We start from the raw sequence: 15,608 nt of genomic DNA, 5'->3' as shown, positions 1-15,608 counted from the left end.
ATGAGCTTTCAAACCTGTTAATCATTTCACACGTCAAGCTGGAAATCTTAATTGTAACCCTATAATACAGCAGTAGATCTCCAGCTTTCCCCACTGACCAGTGAACTCACTCTTTTGATGGAAGTACCATTAGTAAATGAGAATTAATTAGCTGGCTTAATTAGTAAATGTGCTGTGTGGAAGGTGGGTGGTTGTCTCAGTGAGAGGAGGCAGTAGTGAGTGGTTTTCAGCTTGCTGGATTCCTTTGTCGCTCTCTCTCTGCTCGGCTTTGCTCTAGGCATGTTCTGGTCCTCTAGATGTCCCTTTGACCCTTTGTGGCCAATCAGCTCCCTCTCTACCTCCATCCCCCCCCTCCATCCCTGCAGCCTGTGTTTTGTTGGGAGCCTGTAGAGATAGGTGGAAGGCTGGAGAGGGTGGGCCCTTCAACCATCCATCACCGTCTGACTGACGGTTCAATCTGATACCGAGATTCCATTTGCTCTGCTTTACACGCCACAGTACAGGTGATGTAGACAGGCTGGCAGACACACACACAGAATGGCGTGTGTGTGCGTCCGCGTGGGTCCTTCCATCACTCTAACTGCCCCCCAGGGCTCATTACCTGTGTGCCAATCCTCTCTTCAATCCCCTCTTGTCCGTCCTGAGTGTGAGCGGTGGAGAATGAAAGGGAATGAGTTTGGGCTACGTATTGCCAGGAATCAGCCAAACTATAATACCACTGCAGCTCCAGCTATTGTGGGGGAGACGGTTGGCAATCATAGAAGACACAGGCTCTTCACCCTCAAACAAATAAAATGGTCGCTTTTTGTTGTTGTCGTTAGTGGCTCACTCCTTAGTAATGCCTCTTTGAAGCTATCTGCGTTGCCTCTGAAAAGGCCTGTTCTGACGGTAGAGGTTGAGTGGTGAACGCCGCTGAGGATAGCCATTCACTCTGCCTAGGTGGAGTCTAAAGCAAGAAGAACAATTGTTTAATCACACTGAGCTGGTTCCTTGTGGATCTGATGTTACTGTAGATGTCAGAGTTTAATTGAGGTGTTTAGGAATTAGTATTAGGCATAATTACAGTGGGATTGCGAGCTCTGAATAGGGCTCAGGTGAACGTCAGTCTAAACTATCACCATCAAACCAATAATAACAGACTTTAGTGTTGGTTCATATTCCTTCATAGCCGTAGACCTGGAATGGAGACAGACATTTGCCAATGTGATAGCTGATAGCATCAAGAACGTGTTCTGTCTGCCACAGTGATGACAAATAGCTGACTGAAAGTTTCCTCAAATGGGAACTCCTCGTGTTCTGATAATACTCTCACATTCACAAACACATACTGACGCACTCATATAGCACACACCAACACACACACTTATACGTTCAGAGCACAGGAGGCTGGTGGCACCTTAATTGGGGAGGATGGGCTCATGGTAAAGCCTGGAGCGGAATTAGTGGAATGGTATCAAACACATGGCTTCCAGGTGTTTGATGCCGTTCCGGCCATTTATTATGAGCCATCCTCCCCTCTGTAGCCTCCACTGTTTCAGAGATACAGCGGACATTGTTATTTTTTTTATAGAGATAGGGTTTTGTTTCATTAAAGAGGAAATACAATATATAGACTACAGCAGTCCCTCTCCTGCTGTCTCCTCCTGTGACATTATTGCACAGACGTACACTCAGGGGAAGGTTTGCTGCAGAGCTACAGATTGGCTGTGTCCTGGCTGACAGGGTGAGGGGCTGCAAACACGCATCTTTTCCCACCCGGTCAGTCTCCATGGAAACCCTATCTCTCGCACATACATTAAACATATATGGATCAGACTTGTACGGTTTACAGAAACCGATTTGTGAGAATGTGTCCTCCATATTTGACTTTTATTTAACAACAGAGACTAGCAAAGCAAATCATTTTGCCTCATTTATACTGTACAATGTGTGTCACCTTTTAGAATCAACTATGTATTAGTGCTATAAACTGTATCATTATCATTTTGTATAGCCAAGCCATGGAACTGGTTTGGGCTGCCTGTGTTTACACAAGCAGCCCAATTCAGATAATTTATTTTTTTGGGCACAAATTGGTATTTTGACCAGTCAGATCTTTAGCCAATTATCTGGGCAAAACATGAGAATTGGGCTGCCTGTTTAAACGAAGCCTTAGTTTAATTAAATTAAATAAATACTTATTCACATGAACAATAGAAATTAGGTTAAGGGGAGCCCCTGGTGGTCACTGGTGGAACAACATGATCATGAATGTATGATGTAGCTTTTTCCAGTGGTAAGCACATGCTGTGCATGCTTCAGGGATGCTCAGAATAGGTTTCTGCTGTTCAGTATGTAGCTTAGCATCAGACAGAGTTAATTGCTTCTAGTTGTGCATGTCTACGCATTTACATGAGGTTGTTTTCTAACAGACATCTACATTTATTGATTCCTAAAATATAAACAAATGCAACATGCAACAATTTCAACGATTTTACTGAGTTACAGATCATGTAAGGAAATCAGTCAATTGAAATAAATTCATTTGGCCCTTATCTATGGATTTCACATGACTGGGAATGCAGATATGCATCAGTTGGTCAAAGACACCTAAAATAAAAGTAGGGTCATGGATCAGAAAACCAGTCAGTGTCTGGTGTGAACACCATTTGCCACATGCAGCACAACACATCTAATTTGCATAGAGTTGATCAGGCTGTTGATAGTGGCCTATGGAATGTTGTCCAACTCCTCTTCAATGGCTGTGCGAAATTGCTGGATATTGGCGGGAACTGGAGCATGCTGTCGTGCACGTCGATCCAGAGCATCCCAAACGTGCCAATGTCTTGTGAATATGCAGACCATGGAAGAACTGGGACATTTTCAGCTTCCAGAAATGATGTACAGATTCTTACGACATGGGTCTCTGCATTGTCATGTTGAAACATGAAGTGATAGCGGCGGATGAATGGCACGACAATAGGCCTCAGGATCTCGTCACGGTATCTCTGAGCATTCAAATTGACATCGATAAAATACAATTGTGTTTGTTGTGCGTCGCTTATACCTGCCCATACCATAACCCCACTGCCACTATGGGGCACTCTATTCACAACGTTGATATCAGCAAACCGCTGGCCCACACAACGCCATAAACGCGGTCGGTCATGTGCCTGGTAAAGTTGAAACTGGGATTCAGCCATGAAGCGTGCCAGTGGCCATCGAATGTGAGCAGTTGTCCACTGAAGTCGGTTACGACAGCGAACTGCAGTCAAGTCAAGACCCTGGTGAGGATGATGAGATGAGCTTCCCTGAGACGGTTTCTGAAAGTTTGTTCAGAAATTATTTGGTTGTGCAAACCCACAGTTTAATCAGCTGTCCAGGTGGTTGGTCTCAGACGATCCCACAGGTGAAGAAGCCACATGTGGAGGTCCTGGACTGGTGTGATTGCACGTGGTCTGTGGTTGTGAGGCCGGTTGAACGTTCTGCCAAATTCTCTAAAATGAAATAGGAGGTGGCTTGTTGTAGAGAAATTAACATTAAATTCACTGGAAACAGCTCTGGTGGACATTCCTGCACTCAGCATGCCAATTGCACTGTCTCTCAAAACTTGAGACTTTTGCTGTGTGACAAAACTGCACAGTAGCCTTTTATTGCCCCCAGCACAAGGTGTACCTGTGTAATGATCATGCTGTTCAATCAGCTTCTTGATATGCCACACTTGTCAGGTGGATGGATTATCTTGGCAAAGGAGAAATGGTCACTATCAGTGATGTAAACAAATTTGTGCTCAACATTTGAGAGAAATAAGCTTTTTGTGCGTATGGAACATTTCTGGGATCTTTTATTTCAGCTCATGAAACATGGGACCAGCACTTTACATGTTGCGTTTGATACATTTGTTCAGTGTATAATGGTGGAAGGACTGTAAGGACTCTCAATGTTACAATAGCTTTACAGAAAGTGAAACGCTAGCCTTTGACTGGAGGTGTGGTCTAGACTAGACAAGCTTATTCCACCCCTCTCCATTGATATGTTGTGATTCCAGCGGCTCTTGTCTGTCTGTCTGGAGGAGCTATGTCCACTCAGTGAAGTTAAACCCAGGCCTGGAGTGAGATTAGCCCTTGAGATGAGTGGTGGCGGGGGGCATGCAATCACAACTAAGAGTATGCTAAATGAACTGCTTCCATCAGAGGCTCAACGTTTGATGTTGCTCCACTCCTCTTGAAGCCCCAAAGCGGTCTTCAACATTCTGTCAGTGACAGACTGGTAATGTGTTTGATGTTAAAGGGTGACCTCAGTTTATTGCTGGGGGTAGCAAGCCAAGGCAACTGGAAATGGGGCTCTTTCCAAAGGATGGTGTGACTTCAACTACAGAAATGACCTGTGGAGTAAAACAGCTCACTCTCCTGTGTCAGTGTCTCTGACCGCTGACCACTACCAGGAAGTTCTGAGGTTTCAACTTCTACTCCTGGTCCCCTCCCACCCTCTGATCTCACATCAGACTGTGTAAATAGGGAGATTGAGTAGCTTGTTTCTGTTTGGTCTAAAAGCACATCTCTGACCTCTAACTCTGTCAGGGTCGTGTCACGATTTGGATGGATCACCTCCGATCCCCCATCAGGCCGAACAGCAAAGCCCTGAGAAGTGCCAACTTCAAAAGGAGCCTGTCTATTCTCTAGTTGGTGACCTGGGCACTTTTCAAGGCCTGGCTCAATGATTAACCTGGACTAGTTTGTGCATGTTGTGTTTTCCCTCCCGTCTGGCATTGTGTACACAGTGTGGCTGGATTGATTTCTGTCTCGCTCTGCCTTCATCTGTGAAGTTCCTTGAGGGGGATGTGTTGTGCAGAGTGGTGCAGTGTGTGTTTAAACACTGAGGCATGGCTGTCTCCTCTCATTAACACGTCTCACTGCAGGACAGCGCATACAAGCCGGGAAAGACCAGGAGGAATCATGAAAATGAAGTCACAGCAGCCCAGTGTTTCACAGATATGCCTGATGTTTTGAACACATGCTTCTCTGAACTCAACGCCACTTTAATTGCATTGCTTATAATTGATGAGTGCAGGAAACACAAGAAGGATTTCAATGGTCAGATTGTTGAAGCTAGAGTCCTTAGTTGCTACTTCCATTTTAGACTTATAATGTCATGAGATATACCCATTGATTCTTGAACAATATAACTTGTAAATGTGTCATGAGCTTAGTTCAACTGTCGTACCCCATCAGGCTTCAAAATATCAGCTTGTTTTTTACTCAGTTTACAAACTATGTAAACAAACACTGAATAGCCTCAAAACATGGTTAAAACTGTAATTATGATATCATAAATGGTCTGTCCTTGCATCCATAGCTCTATGAATTTGAATTTTACATTTCTCGAGGCCCGTCCCTTAGCTTTATACAAAAACGGAGGCGGGGTGTCCAGTGTTCCAAGGCTGATATTTGAAATGTCTCCAGGAAGGCCTCTATTGAGATGCTGTTGCATTGTGATGCTCATATCTGGCTGTGTCTCCTTCATTTACAGTCCAGTTTGAAGGGGCGGAGAAGTCCAGAATGTCGCCCACCAGGGAGGGTAAAGGAGGGCGTCCGCCCCGCATCCACTCCAGTTGCTGTCTGGTCAACACCAAGATGAGCTCTCTGGACCACTGCAGTGCTGCTCTGGGGGAACGCATTGACCCCTCCATGTCCCTGGAGAGCCAATTGTAAGTTATCCTCCCCTACCGTCTTTCTATCCACAGAATTATAATGACTAGTCATTCTATTCCTGTGATTCTCTCTATGGATTTGGTTATTTTGTGTTGGTGCTTCTGAGGTAGAGCTGTGGAGATATTTGATTGTTTTTTGATGTTAGATAAGACACCTTCTCCACTTGAAACTCTGCTATATCCTCCCTCTTCTCTCCACCCTGTAGCTGGTACCATGGAGCGATCAGCAGGACAGATGCGGAGTCTCTGCTGAGGCTGTGTAAAGAGGCCAGCTACCTGGTGAGGAACAGTGAGACCAGCAAGAACGACTTCTCCCTCTCACTCAAGTAAGACCCTTCCCATACATACTGTCCACTACACACAAGTAATCTGTGTACAGTTGATGACACCCTCTCACACACTAGAGAATATCCAGCACCTGCTGTGCCTTCAGAAGTATTCATACCTCTTTTGACTTATTCCATATTTTGTTGTTACAGCCTGAATTCAACATGTATTATTTAGATTTAATCCATTTTGATTTAATCCACATAATATCCCATAATAACAAAGGTTTGCAAACTTATTGAACATGAAATACGGAAATATCTAATTTACATAAGTATTCATACCCCTGCGCTATGACACTCCAAACTGAGCTCAGGTGCATCCAATTTCCTTTGATCATCCTTGAGCTGTCGCTACAACTTGATTGGAGTCCACCTGTGGCCAATTCAATTGTTTGGACATCATTTAGAAGGTAACACACCTGTCTGTATAAGGTCCCACAGTTGACAGTGCGTGTCAGAGCTGTCCATAGATCTCCGAGATCGAATTGTGATGAGGTATATATCTGGGGAAGGGTATAAAACAATTTCTAGAGTGTTGAAGGTTTCCAATAGCACAGTGGTCTCCATCATCGGGAAATTGAAAAAATATGGCACTACCCAGACTCTGCCTAGAGCTGGCCGTCCGACCGAACTGAGCAACCGGGCAACATGGACCTTGGTCAGGGAGGTGACCAAGATTGGTGAAGTACTGTGGAGACTGTTGTCCTTCTGACAGGTTCTCCTATCTCAGCCAAGAAACTCTGAAGTTCTGTCAGTGAACTTCAGAGTTTCTTGGCTGAGATGGGAGAACCTGTCAGAGGGACAACAGTCTCTACAGTACTTCACCAATCTGGGTTTTATGGTAGCGTGGTCAGACGGAAGCCGCTACTGAGAAAAAGGCACATGACAGCACGCCTAGAATTTGCAAAAACGCAAAAAAATGACATTCTAACAGTACAATGACCACAAGCATACAGCCAAAGCAACGGTGGAATGGTTTCAGAACAAGAATGTGAAAGTCCTTGAGTGGCCCAGCCAAGGCCGAGACTTGAATCACATAGTGCTTCTACAAAGTATTGACTTTATGTAAATTAGAGGTTTCATTTTCAATAAATGTGCATTTCTAAAAACATGTTTTGACTTTGTCTTATGTGTAGATGGGTGAGAAAAAAAATCGACTCAATCCATTTTGAATTCAGGCTGTAACACGACAAAATGTGGATTAAGTCGAGGGGTATGAATACTTTCTGAAGGCACTATATACAGTATGACACACACACACCCTCAGTGAAGTGTGTGTGTTCACGGGTTATCATAGAGTAGAGTTCAATAGATAGAGTACCAGGTCAACACACAGTACAGCACCATTATTCTGCCTCCAGGAGTCTTCCTCACCTCCTACCTACCTGCTGACTGTCTCTTCAGTATGGTTATACACATCACCTTTAAGAACCCTGTCCTTCCTAATGCCCTCCCACCTCCACCAGGTAACATCTCTAGCCCCGCGGACTTGCCCAGAACTGAATTCATAATGCCCCCCTAGCTGACCTCTGCCCCCTGACTGTGACCTGTCTCCAGGCCAGCGGAGGGTCCAGGGGACAGGCCCTGGTTGGTTTAGTCTGGTCTGACATTTAGCTGGAGGGTAGCTTAAAGGGTCTCACTGCACAGCTGGCATTCACCTCCACAGGGCAGTCACATCCCATCGACTCCGAAGGCTCTGAGGGCTCACACTACCGCAGGGAGCCAGCCAACTGATGAGTGTCAGCGGGCTGCCATTTCACCAGCACACAGCAATACCTGGCTGAGAAAAACATTTCACCACAGGGGCAGAGAAAGTGCCTCTGATATGAGCCGCAGAGAGGATAACCGCTCGAGTTATGGCCATGGAAGACAGTTGTACAGTATTATTGTCACCTTTCTTCAGATATAAACTGACATTTGTGCTCTTTTGTTATTCACAATAAAGCACATATCTGTCGATAAAGTCAGCGATAGATTAGATACGTTGCAGCAGGAGGAAAAACCGTTGCTGGGCCCGAGGACGCTCCTCGTCCGTCTGCTTTTAGCTCATCTCTGCTGGCAGGAGGAGATGATGCTGTCCAGAGCTGCTCCACTGCTTCTCACACTGACTGACTGCTCATTTCATTACCAGAGCTCTGGGACTCTGCTCTGGCCTGCCAGGGGACACACAGGGAATTAGACTGGTGGGCTTGATTGGAAAGACAGTGCTGGGCCATTGGCTGGACTGTCTGGTGCAGTAGGCTGGTAGGCCTTATTGGATAGACGGGGCTGGGGTTGTTTGGGGTGACTTTATTTAACTAGGCAAGTCAGTTAAGAACAAATTCTTATTTACAATGACGGCCTACCCCGGCCAAACCCGGACGACGCTGGGCCAATTGTGCGGAAACCTATGAGACTCCCAATCATGGCCGGATGTGATACATCCTAGATTCGAACCAGGGACTGTAGTGATGCCTCTTGCACTGAGATGCAGTGCCTCAGACCGCTGTGTCACTCGGAAGGTCACTAGGACACGTCCCATGCTGTGTCTGAGGGGGTGGAGGAGAGGAGTGTTGTTGATCTCCAGTAGCAGCTTTCCTTCTCAGCTAGAGCCCACGAACTGTGACCTTTCAGCCAGCAGCACTGAACCTCTGACCCTGTCAGTCCGGCTGCCTCCATGGCCAGTCACTGTAGTAGAAAGTCATATTGACTCTGAGTTCAAAGGTCAAACACGTAGACTTCTGAGTGTGTCTAGGACCACCAATGTCAATCCCAGAATAATGGGACTAATCCAGAAAGGAGTGATGGAATGAATTGTTCCGTGTCTGTGTGCTTTTGAACCATACATCATAGTTGTGTAAAAGGCTGTTTACAACACACTCTTTGTTGGACCTCCTGCACAGATCAGTGGAGATGTCATCCACACAGGACAGAGGGCAAAGGCAGGAAGGCAGATATTTCTAAACCGCTCTGGTGTGTGTGGTGGATCATGTGCCTGTGTCCTGCCAGCGTGACTGTGTTAGTTGTGCAGTACTGGTAGGAAGCAGAGGAGGTTGTAGGGTCATTCAGATCAACCCAGTAAACAATCAGCGGGTTGATTCATGGAGCCGGCAGTGGGGAGGGGGTGACATAGAGTTCAGTTGCTGAAACCTCTGTGGCAGAGGCTGGAAACCCAATGTGTAGGCCAGATACTCCATGTTGGCAGATGCTGAAACCTCTGTGGCAGAGGCTGGAAACCCAATGTGTAGGCCAGATACTCCATGTTGGCAGATGCTGAAACCTCTGTGGCAGAGGCTGGAAACCCAATGTGTAGGCCAGATACACCATGTTGGCAGATGCTGAAACCTCTGTGGCAGAGGCTGGAAACCCAATGTGTAGGCCAGATACACCATGTTGGCAGATGCTGAAACCTCTGTGGCAGAGGCTGGAAACCCAATGTGTAGGCCAGATACTCCATGTTGGCAGATGCTGAAACCTCTGTGGCAGAGGCTGGAAACCCAATGTGTAGGCCAGATACTCCATGTTGGCAGATGCTGAAACCTCTGTGGCAGAGGCTGGAAACCCAATGTGTAGGCCAGATACACCATGTTGGCAGATGCTGAAACCTCTGTGGCAGAGGCTGGAAACCCAATGTGTAGGCCAGATACTCCATGTTGGCAGATGCTGAAACCTCTGTGGCAGAGGCTGGAAACCCAATGTGTAGGCCAGATACTCCATGTTGGCAGATGCTGAAACCTCTGTGGCAGAGGCTGGAAACCCAATGTGTAGGCCAGATACTCCATGTTGGCAGATGCTGAAACCTCTGTGGCAGAGGCTAGAAGACCCTGTGTTTAGATACTCCATGTCTGGAGCTGCTGAAATATTCATGGGGCCAATTTGGCGACACGTTTGTGCTTTGCATCATTGATGAAGGCCCAGACTTTCACTAACCACCAGTCCTGAGAGCCTTTTGACAGGGAAAGAGGGTACCTTGTTTGTCTCTCTTCCTCTCTCTCTCTCTCTCTCTCTCTCTCTCCTCTTCTCGCTGAAGATGAGTGGTCTTCTAGGTGCATAAAACACATTTAGCCTTTCACTGGTCTCTGAGAGCCGTAGCTCTCCCTCCTCCCCCAGGGAGGGTTTTTACACAGCCGGGTTTACGGGCTGACTGAGGTAGAAAATAAACCGTTGATGAAAGAGGAAAACAAAGATTTATGCAACAAAATGTGTTGATGCTACAACACATGAGAAACTAGAAAGCCTTGGAGTTGTAGAAAGAACAACAAAAGCTCTCCGTGTTGGCAGTTGAACTCATGTCAGGAGAGGCAAAAGTGTCTCAGGAAAGTGTCTTCTCTTTGTCTTTCTCGTGAGAGATATTCATGGGGCCATACGTCTCTTTGTCTTTCTTGTGAGAGACCGTTTCTCCCAGTTTGTTGTGGAGTGTGCAGTTCAGTGTGCGTGCAGTTCAGTGCACAGTTCAGTGCGTTTTATTAATGCATGTTTTCTTCCTGGATATTACCCCAATTGGAACGGTTCCCAAATGAAACACGACAACAACACAGCTTTGTGTTATGTACATTATAGTTGACCTATAATGATCAGAACCAACCACATTCTTGTTTCTATAGTCACGCTCAACCACGAGGAACAGGTGTGGTCATGAGGAACAGGTGTGGTCATGTCCTGATCATGTCTGTAATCCTTCCAGTCTGACACGCTGTGTTTGTGGCTGCCACAGTATGTATTAAACCGGAAGAATAGCTATTCAGGACATTTCCTGTCCCACAATGCTTCATAAGGTCATGGCTTTCTTTCTGGATCATTATCTTCTGTTGGGTGAGTTTTGGCTTCTCTGAAGCCATGGATTTATTACATTGAAGCATCATTCGTGGTGCAGTCTAATATTTGTAGAGAGGTAGGTAGAGATAAACGATGATGGCTGTCAGCCTATTTCTCTGCTGTGAGGATGAGAGGGTTCAAGTGAAAGTCATAGACCCCGGTGAACAGGACACCAGACCTCCAGAGGGAAATTAATCCCGATTAGACAATAAAAGCGCACAACTAAATAGGATACGATAACAAACACAAAAGGCCCAGTCTTGTCAAAAATAGCCCTACATTTCTGTTATCAGACAGCAGTGAGTAGTGGTCTATTGCGCCATTGTCTCTGAGTCTCCACGGCGCTGAAACGCGATAAGCGTAGCTAAACGCTGACGGGGAAGAAAATCTTAGGGGGATTTTTAAAATGTTCCTATTGATGTGTTTAGCTTTTTAAGTGGTGTGCTCATGTAACCCAAGGCCTATCTCCTCAAGCTGTTGATAAATCAAACACACTTTGCCTTCAGAGTGGCCTCTCCTCTCCTGGCCCAGCTTAAGAAGCAGCAACACAGTGACTGCATCCCAAATTGGCACCCTAATTCCCTATATAGTACACTACTTTTGGCCTAAGCCCTAAATGGGGAACAGGGTAATATTTTGGTATGTAGGCAGTGAACAGGCTGTGTGACTAGAGATATCTGTCCTCATCTACTCCAACCAATAAACTTTGATTTGATGAACATCCTAGTAATGACAGAGACGTATTCAACTGGAGGAGCTGGCTGGCTGATCAGGCTCAGTGATGGAGGAGGCTGAAACTAGCTGTATTTACTTCACTTTTATAGCAACAGAGAAACCCTGCAGTCTCCCTCAGCTCTCTTATAAAACGATCATCCACCTCTCCTCACGCTAGATACTCTCAATCTCCCTCGTTTCTTTTAGGGTCTCTGCCCCCCCCCCCCCCTCTCCGACTCCTCTCTCCTTCGATCTCCCCCTCTCTAACCATACTTTTAGTGCAGAAACTATACATGTCAAGGCTGTGACTTGCCAGTCTTACAGCAGCAATGTGTTGAAGAGAAGATATGAGAGAATTCTTGTTGACTGTCCTTCATCTGCATTGGTCCTTACTAGTTTCACCGTGTCACACTAGGGTTTTGTCTCTTGGTTCATGAACTGATGAAAGATTTGACTTACAGTAAGTATTTGCCTCTGATGTTTTGAGAAATGTCATGTTTAATGGTTATTGTCCTGCAATTGAACCTGTTAAATTTCCCCTTGATCCTAAAGTTCTCTTCATGGCTTTGTTTCTGCTGGTGTCTTAGTGAGATACATTTGGAAAGCCTGAAGCCATATTAATTTATAAGATAAGGGAAGTATGGACATCTCATTTAAGATGCCCAGCAATTTGTGCTTTCTGCTGATAATGCACACGCATACACCAGCAGAGAGAATGGATAAGAAAACAGATTTCCATCTTTGAATGCCACTCCCCTCTTATGGGAAAAGGAAGTAATTGCAGTTCATCACTGTCTCGCCTTTATTCCACAGTTTTTTATTTATTTCTGTTGACAGGAGAGGTGACACTTGCTCTGCTAAATATTGTATATTTTTTCCTAACTGTGTAAATCCTCCGGGTGAGCTGATTCTGCAGTATCTTTGGCATTGCACAATGCAAACAGAAAAAAACTGTATCTGGGACCATGAGTCTGTGTTTAAAAAAAGAAAGAAAAAAAAAGAAAAAAAAAGTTTTCTGATAAATGGTCTCCTGAGGACTTTTCCGCTACCCACTCTCCCCCTCTACCTCACCATCTACCTCTTCTTCTCTCTCTCCCTTTTCCTCCTCTCCCCCTCTTCCTCTCTCTCTTTCTCCCCTCTACCTCATGTCATGTCCCTCTTTCTCTCACTTTCCTTCCTCTCTCTCTCTCTCTCATCCCTCTCTCTTCCTCTTCTCCACTCCTCCTCTCCTTCTCCTTCTATGTGATCAAAGGCCTGTGTCACTGCCCTTCTCCCTGCAGCTTCTGTCTAGTGCAGCATAATGGGTTTTATACAGCCACATTTCTCATTAAGACAAGGCTCCAGAGCAGGAGATTACTTAAGAGCTGTAAAGCACACAGATCCAAGGCTCCGGCTCAGCCCTAGAAATACCGAAGGGAGCACAGCCCAGGGAGCTTTTCATTTGCTCTGCATTTATTAACTGGTGTAGCCTAAGTGATTCTTCCTGGCTGCTCATTAGACTTGTAGCACTCTCTACTTACTGTACGTATGAGCACGCAGTATGTGACCTGGGTTCTAAACCAGCCCTACTGTACTGCATCGGCTGGGAATGATCTGTCACACTGTACCGCTGGGAGATAAAGCATTCATTGTTTTTGGAGCTGAAATAATGTTTTCTCTCTCCTTCTAGGAGTAGCCAGGGCTTCATGCACATGAAGCTGTCGAGGACGAAGGAGAACAAGTACATCCTGGGTCAGAACAGCTGTCCCTTCGACAGTGTCCCCGAGATCATCCACTTCTACTCCAGCCGCAAGCTGCCCATCAAGGGGGCCGAGCACATGTCCCTGCTCTACCCAGTGGCCATCAGGACACTATAGTGACACGTCCTTCCCCAAAGGTCACACAGGGGTCAGGGGTCAGATGCCCTCTCCTGCCACCTCCCATGGGAAATCCTGTCGCTCTGCCTTTCTCCTTCTGTCTGATTGGTCTGAAGGACAGAGTTCAAGTTGGCGGAAGAGGCAGGGATGATGATGATGATGATGATGATAACACAGCTCACCTGTCATCACCCACCTGATCCCAGACCAGCTATTAACTTTTTGTTTGTACTTGCTACAACATTATCATTGCATCATTGACTGACACATTATCTGCTGACGAGCATTGTTTCACTGATCCCACAGCTGCTTCCTCAACAGTACCACTCTGTACCAATCTCCTCCACACAAGACCTGTTCGTATTGGATTTGGCTCCATGTTATGCTGAAAGTGTTTATTTAGTGAGGGGAAGCTAAAGATTGTAATGCCCTTTATAAAGGAAGTGGGGAAGGCACATTAATGTATTGGAGTTGGGTTATATATGGGCACTCTACAGTGGCCGGCAAACTCAATAAACCTGCCCTGTGTGAATACTTTCCCCATCAGTGCAACAACAGTTTAGTGTTTAAGTGCTATAAGGTCTACAGACTGACGTCTCTGTCTATTCCCGGGACTGTAATTTCTGATATCCTTCACCACGTGTGTCCCATTGGTAGGACAGTGTAAGTACAGCTCTGGTTTGACAGTCAGCAGACTGATAGATGGATAACTATGTTACACAGCAGTAGCACCATTGGCTAAATGAGCCAGAGATGGGTGCCTAGTCTCAAAATGGGCTAAATTACCTTCCCAATCTGCCATCATCTTTGTATGGGTAGAATGGAATATGCCTGCATTGTCTACCTCAGAAAATCAATTTCATTCGTGAATCTGCAGATCAATAGGTACAATGGGATTGCAGATATTGATCCAACCCCCACCATGCAACTCCGATTCCCAACAAATTGCATCTATGGTTTAAGAATATGTTTTTGCATAAACCAGTCAATCAGATAATGTTTTTGTTTCTTTTTTAAAAACTACATTTTACAGATCAGCATTTGTATGTATAGTCACTATGAAATTGTGTGATGTCCGTAACAAATGTTTGGTTAATGCCTTATAATGCATGGGTTGAATCAGTCGGATTAGATCCGCTGATTTCTAGAGTTCTGCTTCTTTCAACGATTGTTCTGTGACTGTAATTTATTCTGGGGTAATTCTTCTTATTACAGATGTGTTACTCCTCTCTGTGAAGGCCTGCCTCGTGGCATCCAGCCCTCACTATTCTCTGCCATGTGATCGTGTTTGGCCAGAGCTTGAACACCCCGGACCTGGTCTCATATACTGTGGTGCTTCGCTTTGTGTTTTAGTCAGTTCTGCTTCATGTGTCCAACTGCCTCTGTGGCCTGACTCTGACTCTGAGACACTGATGAGTAATGGTGTCTCGTGACCAATGGGATTGTCCAGCCTCACATAAAGACTGTCTGTAGAAGCCCCATGGACCAATCGGAGGATTCCATTTTCCTGGATGAACTCAGACCTCCAGTCTGTCATAACCCATCTATTTGTTGGAATTATTTAATACACACCTTGACTTCTCCCCTGAACCAGAGGGACTGACGTGTCCTTTAACATCTAAATGTTAATAAGGAGAGTGCTGAAGCATGCTATGCAATCCCATAGCCAGTAGGTGGCATCATTGCAGATGTGGAAATCAAAGTCTGTCCTCCAATTGGCATTTCCAGGGAATTATGAGTGTTTGCTGGAGGTGAATTGATTCTGTTGGTAAGATAAGGGAACAAGTCAAGTAGGGTTGCATACAGCAGCAATGGTTCCCAAACTTTTTTGGTTACTGTACCACCAACTGAATTTTACTCTGCCCGGAGTACACCTGAAGTACCCCCTCATGGCAGGTTTAGGAGTTTGTCAATGTAATGATTAGACTATCCCACACCTTCATGAGGTAACTGATGTTGACGGAGAGGGCCATTGTATGTAATGGAGGGAAATTCTGCTCACATTTTATTAATTAAATAAATATATCAGTACCAGTCAAAGGTTTGGACACACCTACTCATTCAAGGGTTTTTCTTTATTTTTTACTATTTTCTACATTGTAGAATAATAGTGAAGACATCACAACTATGAAATAACACATATAGAATTATGTCGTAACCAAAAAAGTGTTAAACAAATCAAAATATATTTGAGATTCTTCAAAGTAGCCACCCTTTGCTTTGACA

At 45.3% G+C, this 15,608-nt stretch overlaps 1 protein-coding gene across 5 annotated transcripts in view; it reads left to right on the top strand.

Annotated features, from left to right (window-relative positions):
- The window catches only part of LOC110526338 (SH2 domain-containing adapter protein F), a 131,130-nt gene extending 115,696 nt beyond the window's left edge, over positions 1–15,434 (top strand). For 4 of the 5 annotated variants that reach the window (XM_036980692.2, XM_090238549.1, XM_036980691.2 and 1 more), the window contains 3 exons: positions 5,509–5,686; positions 5,896–6,015; positions 13,196–15,434. In XM_036980692.2, the coding sequence (XP_036836587.1) occupies positions 5,509–5,686; positions 5,896–6,015; positions 13,196–13,382 (485 nt within the window). In that variant the 3' untranslated portion in view covers positions 13,383–15,434. The remainder of the gene's footprint in view (positions 1–5,508; positions 5,687–5,895; positions 6,016–13,195) is intronic. The other variant, XM_090238551.1, reaches the window with a different exon arrangement.
- The last annotated feature ends 174 nt before the right edge of the window (positions 15,435–15,608 follow it).

The sequence above is a fragment of the Oncorhynchus mykiss genome, chromosome 6 (genome assembly GCF_057628025.1).
Source record: "Oncorhynchus mykiss isolate SJ-2025 chromosome 6, ASM5762802v1, whole genome shotgun sequence".
Lineage (NCBI taxonomy): Eukaryota > Metazoa > Chordata > Actinopteri > Salmoniformes > Salmonidae > Oncorhynchus > Oncorhynchus mykiss.
Note: the sequence above shows the minus strand (reverse complement) of the source record. Positions and strands in the feature narration are given on the sequence as shown.